This window comes from Micropterus dolomieu, linkage group LG02 (genome assembly GCF_021292245.1).
Source record: "Micropterus dolomieu isolate WLL.071019.BEF.003 ecotype Adirondacks linkage group LG02, ASM2129224v1, whole genome shotgun sequence".
Classification (NCBI taxonomy): Eukaryota; Metazoa; Chordata; class Actinopteri; order Centrarchiformes; family Centrarchidae; genus Micropterus; species Micropterus dolomieu.
Window position 1 is genome coordinate 369,898 of NC_060151.1, and position 15,206 is coordinate 385,103.

A 15,206-nucleotide genomic window follows, 5' to 3' on the forward strand; every position below is an offset into this window, starting at 1 on the left:
GGCTACCAGAGGCTAACTCAGGCCGTTCCGCACCGACTACCGGGGACTGGCTAGCTACAGTAGCTAAAGACTGATCTATCAAGGTGCGGAGCCGGACTTCTAAATCACTGAGCCTCGCCTCCATGTCTATAAATAAACTATACTTATTACACGTACCATTACCGCTAAAGGAGGCAGAGGAGTAACTGAACATCTGACACACCGTGCAGCAGAAAGTAGGAGAGAGAGAGGGAGAAGGAGAAGCCATCCCTAGCTGCTAAGCTAAAGTAGCTAATGGCTAAGCTAAAGTACTGTAGCGTCAGCTACCAAAACTTTAGAACAACTATGAGATTGAACAGCAGTCACTAAAAGATGGAAAGAACTGTGAGTGCTTAGGCAAAATTACTGTAAAGAATAAGTGTTTAGCGGACAGTTGGCTGCTGTAATCTAACAAATGTAACTGTTATTTAGCGAGAGCAGCACAACACGGTACCAACACAAGCACACAAGCACCGGAAACGGAAATGAGTCGACACGCTTACCGCAATACGTCAGCAATATCGGTGTGTCCTGTGTCTATGTGGCGCAAAGGAGCACCCAGTAACTATGCGTTATGTCCCAGTACATCATGTGTGGAACACATTAAGAAAATTTCTTTTAATCGCATCATTGTCCCACAAGGCTTACTTTCTGATGCCAGTAGGTAGCGCTATGACTAACTGAATTTTGGCATGTAGCTGTGTGGGGGCGGGACCATTATCAATCACATAAATTTGGTACAGATGTGAGCATGTACAGAAGTTATAACAACTTCATGTTCCATGCCACGGACTGCCCCGGTCGACCAAAACTCACCATTTGTACATGTAATCATTAATGGGATAAGGCTGCACAGCAAAAATTTGAAGTCGCATGGATTAATTCTCTAGGAGTTCATTAAAGCTTTTAGGCCGTCAAAAATGAGATGTATTTGCAGAAATATTTCTAAAGTTCAGTATTGGTGTCAGCATGGCATGACCAGGATTCAAACGCCAATCTTTGGATCTGCAGGGCAATGCCTTATCCATTGGCCTATTAATTCATAGTGCTAAATGTGTTGGTAACCTTTTTCTGTCATTGTGTTTGGTCACATGACATGTAATGCCCTAAAAGCACCAATAGAGGGCAATGACCAAAAAGGTCTGCTACTGCACTGTTTCTGATAAACATATTTTCTGTGACATCTACTCCACTGTCTCATGAAGACACAAGAAGCGACTAATCTCATGAAAAATGTATTCCATGTAAACAATTATTGCGACCTATCAACTCTTCTAAGGGAACGCTAATAGCCACGTAAACATTGATTGCATTTAGAAGCACCCCAGCAAGTCAGTGGAAACTGAACTCCACACTGCTACCGGAAGTGGGATTCAAACCTGTGTCTGAATGAAAAAAACTGCTTGGGAAACCAGCACTCTAAACAAGTGAGCTATAGCGGGAGACATCTGATGAGGCCATAATTTCATCATTTGTTGATGGAAAAGTGCATATACATTAAAAAAAAAAAAAAGCTTTTCAGCTACCATTTTGGTATTTTAAGTTAGGAGACATCTTTAGTTTGTAATCATACAGGTGTTTAAAGTTGAAAGCAATTATTACTGCTGTGGGATTTGAACCCATGACTGAAATAAGAGGTGCTGCTTCAGAGCCTGACGCCTAACCAATCGAGCCAACAGTCAGACTGCTTGTAATTATATAATTTGATGCTTTGTTTATACAAAAAGTGTATTTGCTTAAAAAAAGCTTTTCAGCTATCATTTGGTCTTTTTAGTTAGTGCTTGAATAGCTGAGCATAAAATATAGATCATATGTCCAATCTTCTGGAGAGATTGTGGTGTGAATGCTTGCTGTTGAAGGCTGATGCTAAACTGGATTTCTAAACTTCATGCAAGTTCTCATTTCAGCCTCGTAAACAAGCAGTAGATGCTCCTGTCTCTTTAAGCACCACCCTCAGCTGTATAGACAAATAAAGCATAGGAGTTGCCAGTTGTTATTGAGTTACATAAGACAGAAAATAGAAGAAGCCTAATAAGTCTCCTTTAGTGTGTGTGTGTGTGTGTGTCTGCGCGCCTGCTGGGACACAGTTATGCATACATGTGATCTCCCATTCAGTAAAGTTTAAAGCTCCATGCTTTGAGGGCTCTGTGTGTGTGTGTCTCAGTGTATTAATGTGTGTGTGTGTGTGTCTCAGTGTATTAATGTGTGTGTGTGTGTGTCTCAGTGTATTAATGTGTGTGTGTGTGTCTCAGTGTATTAATGTGTGTGTGTGTGTGTGTGTCTCAGTGTATTAATGTGTGTGTGTGTGTGTGTGTCTCAGTGTATTAATGTGTGTGTGTGTGTGTCAGTGAAGAGGACACAAACAGGTGTTCAGAAAATAGCTTAACTTCAGTCCACCAATCAGGACAGAGTCCTTTGATCTTTAATCAGCTAACTTAAGTCACCATGGTAACCAGCTCTACAATAGACACGGATCCTAGCATGAAAGTGCAAGGAACCTATTGTTTTTGCTGGGATTATTATACTCCCTCGGAAACGCATTTTTCAAGGCCCTAGGATAATCGCAAGGTCATGAACGTTTGCACACACATCAGAACTGGTGAAAATTGCAATGTTCTGTAGTGAATGGGCCTGGCCAGGGGGCTCAATAGGTTTTACGGCTAGCAGTGACAAAGCGGCCATGCCCATAATAATGCAGAACTTTTAAGGCTTAATAAAATTTAAACAGGTGAGTTATAATAAAATTCACCCCTTTGCACAGTTTTCCTGAAGGGGAAAATTAGCTATATACACTAAAACCATCTTTGAACCAGGCTTTAAACATGTTTTATTCTACTGTAAAGTTGGGCGTTTTAACATGGGGGTCAATGGAGATTGACTCAGTTTTGGAGCCAGCCTCATGTGGCCACTCAATGAATTGCAATTTTAGGCATTTCTGGCTTGGCCTAAGTCCGGAAACCGGAAGGTTGCCGCTTGGTCCCTATGTGCATTGTGTAGAGAGCAAGTTCTGAATTAGAAATTATTCAAAGTAAATTTGCTGTCTGTTGTTTGCTAAGTACCAGATTTAATAGTTGTAGTGTCAGTAGTAATGTAGTAGTTACTCAAATCTTGTCTCTCTCAGGTCTGGAGGATTTGCATTTGGATGAGCGCATCATGCAGTTCTTGTCGATTGTCAACACCATGTTCACCAAGATCAATCAGCAGGGGCAGCCGCACTTCCACGCTCGCCACTACTCTGTCACCCCTCTCGGAACTCGATCGGGACTCATCCAGTGGGTGGACGGAGCCACGCCACTCTTCGGCCTCTACAAGCGCTGGCAGCAGAGAGAGGCTGTGCTGCAGGCTCAGAAGGTAACACATGCTGGACTGTAAAGTAGTACGTAGACATATACTGGATGGTGAAACAGCAAGAATTTTTTTATCAGAACTGCACCAGTCCATTTTCTTTTGCATCCCCTTGTTCCATTGCAATGAAAGAGTTTTTCATCAGAGCTAAATTGATTTGTGTTTTTTATTATTTTTTTTGTCCTGGCCAGACCCAAGACTCCTTCCAACAGCAGCCTGTCCCTCCAGTACCCCGTCCTAGTGAGCTCTACTACAGCCGCATCGGGCCAGCTCTGAAGGCTGTGGGGCTTAGTCTAGATGTCACACGAAGAGACTGGCCTCTCAGCGTCATGAAGGATGTGCTGAAAGAGTTGATGGAGGCTACACCTTCCAACCTGCTGGCCAAGGAGCTGTGGTGTTCCTGCACCACACCCAGTGAGTGGTGGAGGGTCACTCAGGTAAACATGACTGTTAGCAGGGCTTGAGACTAACGGCGTCCTGTCATCCTGGGGACAAAGAGAAATATTCTGTGGGACGCCTCTAGGACGAAAGGTATTGTGTAGACCTATGTGTTTATTTATTACGAACACAGCAAATGACAAACTGAACCGACTAAGCCCTGACTACAACGGAGGCTTCACACACTGTTACTACAGTCACGCCAAACTCACACAGGAGGCCGGCTGCTCACCTGTTCCCGTGGGACAGGTCCATCTGGCCTCTCAGTCACAAACTGCTTGCTGACCTCTCAATCGCGCTGTGTAGGCTAGCGTTAAGCGGCAAACATTAGTCTTCTCACGCCAGGTAGACTTTTAAAAAAAGATTAGGAATTCTCTTTAATTATTATGATGTTAGTCTCATCATATTATGATTTTCTTCTGGACTTGTCAGATAACAAAGATGTGAGATTGTGAATGTGCAGAAATGTTTGAACATGAGCAGAAAAGCTGCTGAAACAAAGTCCAGGAGTTTATAACTGAATTGAAATTAAATAATTTATCATCGAGGTAAAAAGGTGCCCCAACAGATAACTTTTCAGTTATGTTTATAAATCTTTTTGTTTGAATTAAGCAAAATAAATATTTTTTTTATCAATTTATAATCATTAATTATGTCACTAACAACTTCAGAGGATAATAAAGTAAAGAAACAACATTTTGATTTTGGGACGCTTTATATTAACTTCAGGACGGTTCAAATTGTTTTTCAGGACGCTTCCGGGACAGAGGTGAAAAAAGTTAGTCTGGAGCCCTGCTGTTAGCATTTGGGCTTGCACAAATGTCACCTATGAATGTTCTGTTTGTTTGATATTCCTTTCTTTTATGCTGCAGTCCTATGCCAGATCCACTGCTGTCATGTCGATGGTGGGATACATCATCGGCCTGGGCGACCGTCACCTTGACAATGTGTTGATTGACATGACCACCGGAGAGGTGGTGCACATTGATTACAATGTATGCTTTGAAAAAGGTCAGTTAATGAGAATGATAAAAAGAACCACTAGCCTCTGCCTTGTCTTATGAGCAGCTGTTTCCTTTATTAATGTGTCTAACTGCAATTGCTGATTAAAGTGATTTGTGCTGCATGTCATAAAAATAGCATTGAGCAAACTGTTATCCAGAAGACGGAGAAAATGATACGCTTGACATCTATTTAGGGCTGGACGATTTCACCTAAAATCAAAATCATGATTAATTCAACACCTCGATTATTGAACGATTGTTTTGTTTTTGAATGTCGTTTTTTCCCCCTCATATTTCACTGACAAGGTTGGTACTGGAAATACACTCAGCTATTAAAGCTGGGATTATTTAATCACAGATCCATTAGACTATCTTAATTTTAATTAATAAGGTAATGTTGACGTGCGTGCACATTACAGAGACATGGTATGACCACTGCTACTATAAGTTCGAGTGGCAGAAAGTGTTGAAAGCGAGAGAGTAATAAGATGTCAGTATGGCATTAAATGTACAATGTAGGTCACAGTGTGTCTGTTAGTCTGTTTCCACAACTGCTGGAAAGTGAAGGCGGTTAGCGCAAGATTCTGGTCTGAAGGCTGAGCAGGAAAGTCGGCTACATGAACACACACAATAGGAACATAACCGACATGGGGAAACTATGTTGGTTAGAGGCTCTGACTTTCGCTTTCGATTACTTTTCAATTAATTGTCCAGCCCTATATCTATTTAGCCATTCTGGTTTTCCTGGTTGAATAGCTGTGTGTGTGTGTGTGTGTCACTAGGGAAGAGCCTGCGGGTGCCAGAGAAGGTCCCATTCAGGATGACCCACAACATTGAGACTGCTTTGGGAGTCACTGGGGTGGAGGGCATCTTCAGGCTGTCCTGTGAACAGGTTACTGTCATGTTATACAACTACTAGTCTCAAGCTCACCCCACCATCACAGAATATTCTGTATATTACAATTTAATTGTAAAACCAATTGTAAACCTGTTCAGTGCATAACCTAATAGTAAATATTATATAGATAGTTGAACATATAGAATAAATCTCTAAAAATATTTGCTGAGTCTTGCAGAAAAGTTGCTGCACTGGTGGTGCTGAAGTCAGATGTGTCATTTTAGGTTGTTCAGATGATGCGTCGGGGCAGAGAGACCCTACTCACCCTCCTGGAGGCTTTCGTGTATGATCCCCTGGTGGACTGGACTGCTGGGGGGGAGGTGGGCTTTGCAGGTGCAGTGTATGGAGGAGGCGGCCAACAGGCTGACAGCAAGCAGAGCAAGAGGGAGATGGAGAGAGACATCACCCGCTCGCTCTTCTCCTCCAGGGTGGCTGAGATTAAGGTGAGCTCATGACGGTCAACTGCTACATGGACTCTAAGGGCCCATCTCAGTCTGTTATTAAATGTAGAATATTGGCCAGTGTTGACATAGACATTACTTCCATCTAATCTTGTTTATTTATTAATTAATTTCATTTCATTATTAGGAAACAAGTTTCCGACAAATCGTTTAGTTTACTGTAACTGCCTAAACTAGTGCAGTGCTCTTTCAGGGTGTGCTGCTACAGCACCACTTTTGGCCAAATGGCATCAGCTGTGTCATGGTCAGTCAGATACTGTATCTACACGTCCACCAAATATGGTTACAATAGCACAAAGCTTTCAGGAGAGAGGACATTTTTTGTAATGCTGCACTCTTTTTATTTAAAAAAGGGGGGGGCGGACAATACATATTAATGAACATTTTCACAAATGTAAATATGCCAGATTGTAGCCTTAGGCTAATTTCCATCTGCAGACCCCCTGACAGGTTGATGTTACACACAAATTAATAAATACATACATACAACTCCACTGCATTTTGAGCAAACTTACTGTATGGAATATAAACAATCCCAAGAGTATTTTTTTCCAGCCTAGTCCAGAGATTTTCTGGACCAAATTTGTTGACGATAGCTCACAATCATAGACAGTATATTACTGGACGAAGCCACCCCGCTGATTTGAATGGAGAGCAGTGAAGCCAGTTTTGGACCAATAAAATACTACTACAGGGCTACTTCCTGTTGGCACCAGCGTCTACTGCGCATGATCGCGCAGCATAACCGTGGTTTAATGACCTAAAGCAACGGCAGAAACACCGTAATTCTGGTAGCTGCATAGCTGCAGCATCAAAAAGTCTAATGGTTCAGTGTGTTTGTCGACTCGGTTCATCACTGATTAATCAGGCCACCTACGAGGCGATGACACCAGCAGATGACATGGCACCCCAAACCATCACTGACTGTGGAAACTTTACACTGGACTTCAAGCAGCGTGGATTCTGTGCCTCTCCTCTCTTCCTCCAGACTCTGGGACCTTGATTTCCAAAGGAAATGCAAAATTTACTTTCATCAGAGAACATAACTTTGGACCACTCAGCAGCAGTCCAGTCCTTTTTGTCTTTAGCCCAGGCGAGACGCTTCTGACGCTGTGTCTTGTTCAAGAGTGGCTTGACACAAGGAATGCGACAGCTGAAACCCATGTCTTGCATAACGTCTGTGCGTGGTGGTTCTTGAAGCACTGACTCCAGCTGCAGTCCACTCTTTGTGAATCTCCCCCACATTTTTGAATGGGTTTTGTTTCACAATCCTCTCCAGGGTGCGGTTATCCCTATTGCTTGTACACTTTTTTTTCTACCACATCTTTTCCTTCCCTTTGCCTCTCTATTAATGTTTGGACACAGAGCTCTGTGAACAGCCAGCCTCTTTAGCAATGACCTTTTGTGTCTTGCCCTCCTTGTGCAAGGTGTCAATGGTCGTCTTTTGGACAGCTGTGAAGTCAGAAGTCTTCCCCATGATTATGTAGCCTGCAGAACTAGACTGAGAGATCATTTAAAGGCCTTTGCAGGTGTTTTGAGTTAATTAGCTGATTAGAGTGTGGCACCAGGTGTCTTCAATATTGAACCTTTTCACAATATTCTAATTTTCTGAGATCCTGATTTTGGGGTTTTCACTAGTTGTCAGTTATAATCATCGAAATTAAAAGGAATGAACACTTGAAATATAATAGTCTGTGTGGAATGAATGTATACATTATACAGGTTTCACTTTTTGAATGGAATTACTGAAATAAATCAACTTTTTGATGATATTCTAATTATATGACCAGCACCAGTAGATGCAAATGGGTGTGACTTATATGAATTAGATTTGTCTGAACCCACAGAATCCGGGGAAAAATCATTGTGATTCTGAGACATGCAATTCAAAAGTTGCAGGCCGAAACGTAAAAATGATTGTTAATAGACCACCATCTGGCCAACTTGCACCAAATTGGACACTCACAATAATGATTCAGTGGTTTCATCATCTGACTGTAATAAAATTGAGGAGGCTTCAATAAATGCTCTCTTTTCTGTTTAAGCTGGGTCCAGGTTAAGGCACGAATATGACTAAACCCTCTGGAATGAGACCATGAGCTACTTCAACAGGGAACCAGAGATTCTGTAAAGTACTGCATGCAAATGATCCGGAAGCAATGCATTTGAGGACTTTAACCGTGATTGGTGTACTGTGTGCAGGTGAACTGGTTTAAGAATCGTGACGAGATGATGTCGGTGCTACCACAAGTGGAAGAAGCCGTGGAGGAGTACCTCGTCCTGCAGGAACTGCTCTGCCAGGGGGAGAAACTACAGGCCAAACTTCAGGAGGAGATGGCCTTCCTGGAGGGGGCAGAGAACCATTCGGACCATCTTATCCTCACCCTAGAGCAAAGGTCTCGGACAGCACAATACTCACTCACTCCAAACATGAATGTAATATACATAAATGTTCAAATTAATCTTTAACACTGATGAGTACTTTAAATAAAATTATTTGTCTATGTGAACAAATAATATATATTAGTCTCCATGAAATGCTCAGTTAACTTTTATAAATGTATTACATTTTCATGTCTTTTTTATTTATTTATTGTGTATTGTAAAAGTTTAAATTGCATAGAATCTGATATTTTCCCAGCAGTGTGATATCAATCCATCGATGTATGAATGTGTGTGAATGGATAAATGCAATGTAACAGCACTTTGAGTGGTCGCAAAGACTAGAAAGGGGCTACAAATACGGAGCATTTACTTTTGCATTTACATTCAATGAAATGACTTAATAATAAATACAGGTTCCACTGCCTTCTTGTCAATGGGCTGTAGCTTCACTTAGAAATTAAGCACATGCCTGTTTTCTCTGTTGCTTGCATCAGCCGCTATTCTGCTATTAGTGTAAGGACACCGGGTCGGGATGCAGCCCTGTGCGCGCTCTAGCCTCTCTCTGACACACGCTGTCCACTTAAACCACAAAACAAGCTCCCAGCACATTAACATTACATTTTATTTTACATTTTAGTCATTTAGCTGACTCTTTCCTAAAGCGACTTAAAACTGCTATATATATCAGAAGTCACACACCTCTGGAGCAACTAGGGGTTAGGTGTCTTGCTCAGCGACACATTGGATGTGTCACAGTGATGCACTGAACCCAGTTCACTCACGCCAAAAGCACGTGTCCTTATCCACTGTTCCATCACCACCACCCCCGTAGCACAACACAGACTCAAACATAAACTGTACGTAAGGATAAAAACATTAACATTATCCAGTGTAAAATGTTATCGCTTTCTACATTACTTCACCTAACGTGATCAACATTACTATCCTGTGTACCGCCAGTATTCTTTCAAAGTGTTGATTTAGCCTGCAAGAAAGGATGTAACAGTAAAAAGCAAATGTGGAGCGACAACACAAAGGAAGACCCATCCACTAACGTTACAGTAAAGTTACTCACTACCGTTATAAAGTGTAGCAACAATCTTGTTATAATATTCAGTCTACCTCACTTACCGGTTTGTTTTCATCCAATACTTGTAAGTTAGCTGTGCTCATAATGCTGAGCCTCTGGTGAAAGATGCTGAAAATACAGTTACTGAAAGCAGCAGGCGAGCTAACGCCAATGTAGCATGTCAGCTAAATGCAGTAAATGTACCGTTATCATGTAACAAGCATGAATTAGTTCAACCTCAAGCTGATGAAAATATTACTGTAATGTTGCAGTGGAAGTTTCCAGCATGTTGTGTGAAGCAGTCTCCCTGTCTCTCATATAAATACTGTATGCAACAATATGTAACACCACACAAAGGTTATTCATCCAGCCCTCCTTGTCACAGGTACTCTGAACACACTCAGCTGCAGTCACGGCAGCAGACTGTGCGGGAGGCCATTCAGAGCAAGCTGGCTGACCTGGACCAGTGGATCTCCCAGTACCAGGCAGCGTTCTCCAACCTAGAGGCCACCCAGTTGGCCAGTCTGCTGGCGGACATCAGTAGCCCCATAGATCTTGGTAAGTCCCACTGGAAATAATGCAAGCAGAATGAATGGATGAACCAGTTGATTGTTTTTGCGGTATTTAGGGGTGTCCTCACTATTGTTGCCAGCAGTTTAGACATTAATGGCTGTGTGATGTGTTATTTTGAGGGGGCGGCTAATTTACACTGTTGTACACTCACTCCTTCACATTGTAGCAAAGTGTCATTTCTTCAGTGTGTCAAATGTTTCACTTTTGTGATACTGTATGTAATGGGGTTAAATGTATTGTTAAAATGCCTCATGGAGCGTTTTGTTTACTTGAGCTGTGTTATGTCTTGTTCTTGGTTGTCCTATTATTCCAGGTCCTCCTAGCTACGTGCCAGCTACAGCCTTCCTGCAGAATGCAGGCCAGGCCCACCTGATCAGCCAGTGCGAGAGTCTGGAGGCAGAGATGAGCTCCTTGCTGCAGCAGCGGCGTGGGGCCCTTCACGGCTGTCTGGAGCAGCTTCACAGTTATGCTACAGTGGCTTTGCTGTACCCACGGGCTACTCTGCTGCTCCATCGCACCCACCAGTGGAAGGCCTGGTTGGAAGAACTGCTGAGAGACATGACAGTGGAGCACTGCCAGCACATCTACAGACAGTAAGGACCTGCAGCAGGCTTTCCCTTATGCTTTCATACAAACTACAAGAACCCCATGTACCATTTCCATGGCAAATTTCTGATTGGCTGGAAGGTGTGCTGTATTTTCCCAATGAGTGTACGAGTCGTGGCTGAAATCTATGAATTAGTCTGGTCACTTCAATCAGTAAATATTGCAATATCAATATGTGCTATATAAAAAAACGGAGCACGAAAGTACTAGGGCCCAACATCTCCCAATATGGTTCTGGGGCATTAGTGTGGAAAAATGGCTTGAGGGTACTCACTTCAACATCTCACCGAAGCAGCCTCCATCGTACATTTCACCTTTCTGGAGGCAGATGTATCATCTCTAGGCTTTTTAACATGTAAAAAATTACAGGCTCTGTTCTCCTGGAGAATGAGTCCAGTGGACTTAGCGTTATGGAAAAGTATGGAATTAGCTTTTAGTCATTTCCAGGTCTCTGTGAGAAAAAACAGAAAAAACATAGTGAAAATGTGTTTGCAGACTATTGCCACTATTCTATTTTCTAAATTCTAAAATGTAGAAAATAGAATTTGTAAAAATTAATTTATCATTGTGTGTTTCATTGGCACGAAGCAGGCCACCACTGTGTGAGAGCGTGGGCCAGAACACCGTGGCGCTCCCAGAAATTGTAGGAATGTCCAGATGGGGCAACTGAAAATCCTGGGGTGGTACACCAAAACCAAATGCCATAACTACATTTCAGGACTTCTATTATGCTGCTGAAGTCAGTATGGGAGTTCAGAATATACATCCTGATTCTACTTTTTTATTTTCCACTTAATGTTACTAATTATCCAGTCTTGCACAGCCACACTAAGTGCTTTGCCAGTGCTGAAGAAAGGTCTGGCTGAACTCATTATCATAGAGGGAAAGTTGGCTTGTTTATATATATTTTTTAAACCAATCACAGTTGTCAGTTGTAGGATGCAGCCCACGGTGCCATTGCGTATTAGTGTGGAACCTGTTTTGGTGGAATCATTGCATGTGGGGAGGTGAAAATGGCTAAATCCCCACAACGCAAAAGACAAGGTAACAGCTGCTAGCTTGTTTACGTTTGTTTTTACTAGGGCTGACCTTGAAAAGTCAAAGATTCGATGCTTTGATAGGAGGAGCCTGATTTGACTGTCAATCTCACTGTCGAAGTTTGAAGTAGTATTCGTCTGCCAGTTGTTGAGTACCAGCAGAGTTGGAGGATGGTCTCCTGTAGTTGGTGAGTGTCTGCAGGCCTCTCCACACTGACGCAGGGTCGTTGGCTGCAAAGCTGTTATGCAGCTTTTGTACGTTGGGATAAGATGGACCAGACAGTGATCAGAGAGTCTCAAGGCTGCACAGAGAACAGAGCGATAGGCGTCCTTTAATGTTGTGCAGCAGTGGTCCAGTGTGTTAGTATGCTTAATATGCTGTCTGTACTTTGGGAGTTCATGGCTGAGGTTTGCTCTGTTGAAGGCCCCGAGAACAATGAGCAGGGAGTCTGGATGTTTTTTCTCCACGTTAGTTATCTGGTCGGCCAGGTGTAGTAACGCCTCACTAACACAGGCCTGAGGTGGAATGTAAACAGCGACCAGAACAAACGAGGAAAACTCCCGCAGTTTACCGTTAATAATGTATGTATAATAATGTAATAACATGAATAATGTCTCTGTGAGGGCTGCATGATTTTTCCAACACTGTGACATCTGTGCACCAACCTTCGTTTATATAGAAACAGAGTCTGCCTCCCCGTGTTTTTCCTGTAAGCTCCCTTTCGCGATCCACGTGGATGAGATTAAATCCCGGTAGGTGAAGTGCGCTGTCCGGGATGCGCTCGGTGAGCCAGGATTCAGTGAATCAGAGGGCAGCAGATCTGCAGAAGTCCAATTTATTTCTGTTGAGGAGAAGCAGTTTGTCCATTTTGTTGGCCAGAGAGTGGACATTCGGCAGATGGATTGACGGGAGCGCACTGCGGAAACTCTGCTGTCTCAGTTTAACCAGAGCGCTTGCGTGTTTTCCCCTTCGCCGTCTCTGGTAGATCCTGTACAGAGCTGCTGCTCCTCCAACTAATAACTACAGGAAAGTTCCAGTTCGATGAGCGGTGGAATAGTATGAGCAGTTGAAAGGCCAATATTTAAGAGCTCTTCTCTGGTAAAAGTTACCAGAGAGGGACGGCAGAACAGAGTTTATTTACATAATAACGGTGTAGCTATTTGTACTCGGATGTCAAATATGGTCTGAAAAATCAGCTGAGAAGTACGGAAATTGAGTCTGGAAAACTATGGAAGTTTGAAAGGGAAAATGTGTAGGAACCTTTGCTGTGCTACATTTTGAGATCAAACAGTCTTGTCGTAGCAATGCAGCCAATTTTGGCAACTGCCCGTTCAACGCTGCTTGCAGCTTTAATTTTGCTATTATTAGAGGTGTGAATCTTCACTGGCGTTATGATTCGAATGCATGATTGTCGATGCATCGCTCTACTGCACCAGGCTACTTTTTGGATTGGGGGATTGGATTGAATTAATACTGGCATCAGATAGAGTTCCATTTTTATTTGGAAAGTCCTTTCAAAAAGTCATACTACAACAGTCTGTAATATAAACAGCTGCATCTTTTCAATACCAGTATCTGTGTGACCCACCTTAGTACCTGATCAGCTGTCAGAGTTGAACGGGAAAGCTGGCGGCTCGCCATATTCTTTATGGTCGCAGATGTTAGCTCGGGGTTAAAATGGCTAACATGGCTCCTCAAATTCGTTGTATTACCAAAGTATATCCTTCTTGTGAGGCAGCTGTAACACACATATATCTTGTCCAATTTGTGCCTCCCATTAAGTTTATAAAACCCCCAATGTGCCCAAATGTGTGCTGTCAGAATACTGGTGTTTTTTTTTTAGTCAGTCACTGCTGATCTCTGCTGCCCTCCACCATAGCTCCCTACATTATAAAAGTAACATTAACACACAATTCAGTGCAAGAGAGCAACATGACGACATAATCTTACAACTTAATTGTCCAGCCGAGGCGGGAAAATAAGGTTACAGGGCTATGTCATGTTTATGTTGCTGCACTCCTGTAACTTATCATGCCCACACATGAGCTTTGTTTCTCCTTCCCTTTACAGATATGAGGTGCTGTTTGCTCCGCAGCCTCCTGCAGCCTCCTGCCAGTTCCTTTCCAGTGTGGAGTTGACTTTGCAGCACCAAGTGGCTGACGCCAACGAACGTGTGATGCACCAAGCGGAGCGACTGAAGGCTGAGGGCACAACTGCAGCAGCCTGTGAGGAGCAGCTACAGGAGATTGAGCACTGCATTACAGTCTTCCTTCGGGAGAATGGAGAGCCAGGCTCCCTTAGCCTGGCTGGAATCATCACCTCTGCCCTCTGCACACTCTGCAGGTTTTACACATGCCTGTCATTCCAAGTCTAACTGTGCTGTTTGTCCACTTAGACTGTTAGTTTAATATCCATAATTCAATGCAGTTTCTTTATATAGCGCCAATTCATAACAGAAGTTATCTCATTGCACTTTTCATATAGATCTTTGTGATATTATTATGATTATTATTAGGCAACCCAACATTTCCCACCATGAGCAAGCTCTTGGTGACACAGACAAGGAAAAATGAAGATAAAAATTGTTGGTGAACAGAAGAAGTCAGGGTTTATTTTATTTTCTCCAGGAGGAACCTGGTGATGGAGGGAGCTGCTGCCGGTGCTGGGGAGCAGCTGGTAGATCTGACATCTCGGGATGGGGCGTGGTTCCTGGAGGAGCTCTGCAGTATGACTGGAAATGTCAGTGCTCTGGCAACACTGCTACAACGCTGCACACTCCTGCCCCATGACCTGGAGCTGCCTGCACCCTCTGCCACTACCCAGGCTGTGTATTTGGCCAACGCTGTGTACACTTGCTTGCAGGTACGTGCACTCCCAAAACACTGTGAAATCATCCAGATAGAAGTAGAAGCAGCCTATTCTCTCTTTGGATATGAGAAATTTCTTACATGTATTGTTTTTTAAGGATATGTAGAAATTCTTTTCGTATTCATTCGATTATATGTAATAGTGTTAAACTATGACTAAATATGTTTGTAAAACTTTTTTTATTCCATGACTAAGACAAGTTGATGACAAAACGGCATTGGCGTCACTAAATTATTGTTATGTTAAAGGACTTATATTATTATGAATAAAGACTAAGATGTAGTTTTAAAAAAAACAAAACTTTACCAAAATGTCTCTTTTAATTGACGCATAACAGGAGACGACGAAAGTGTGTGAAACTATCAAAATATAGCTGACATCAATAATGCAACAGCCACCTCACTAATGGTTGAAATCATGAACCAGCACGAAAAATGACATTAGCCCTTGCTACTTAAACCATCATGAACAGACACATTACAAACACTAGCAAAAAGCAATAT

The 15,206-nt window shown here is 42.6% G+C and overlaps 1 protein-coding gene across 1 annotated transcript in view; it reads left to right on the forward strand.

The window, feature by feature from the left end:
* The window catches only part of smg1 (SMG1 nonsense mediated mRNA decay associated PI3K related kinase), a 179,823-nt gene that overhangs the window by 114,750 nt on the left and 49,867 nt on the right, over positions 1–15,206 (forward strand). The window contains exons 41-50 of the mRNA XM_046069927.1: positions 3,140–3,369; positions 3,555–3,800; positions 4,674–4,812; positions 5,588–5,697; positions 5,928–6,146; positions 8,367–8,560; positions 10,004–10,176; positions 10,505–10,784; positions 13,906–14,178; positions 14,463–14,697. Of these exons, the coding sequence (XP_045925883.1) occupies positions 3,140–3,369; positions 3,555–3,800; positions 4,674–4,812; positions 5,588–5,697; positions 5,928–6,146; positions 8,367–8,560; positions 10,004–10,176; positions 10,505–10,784; positions 13,906–14,178; positions 14,463–14,697 (2,099 nt within the window). The remainder of the gene's footprint in view (positions 1–3,139; positions 3,370–3,554; positions 3,801–4,673; positions 4,813–5,587; positions 5,698–5,927; positions 6,147–8,366; positions 8,561–10,003; positions 10,177–10,504; positions 10,785–13,905; positions 14,179–14,462; positions 14,698–15,206) is intronic.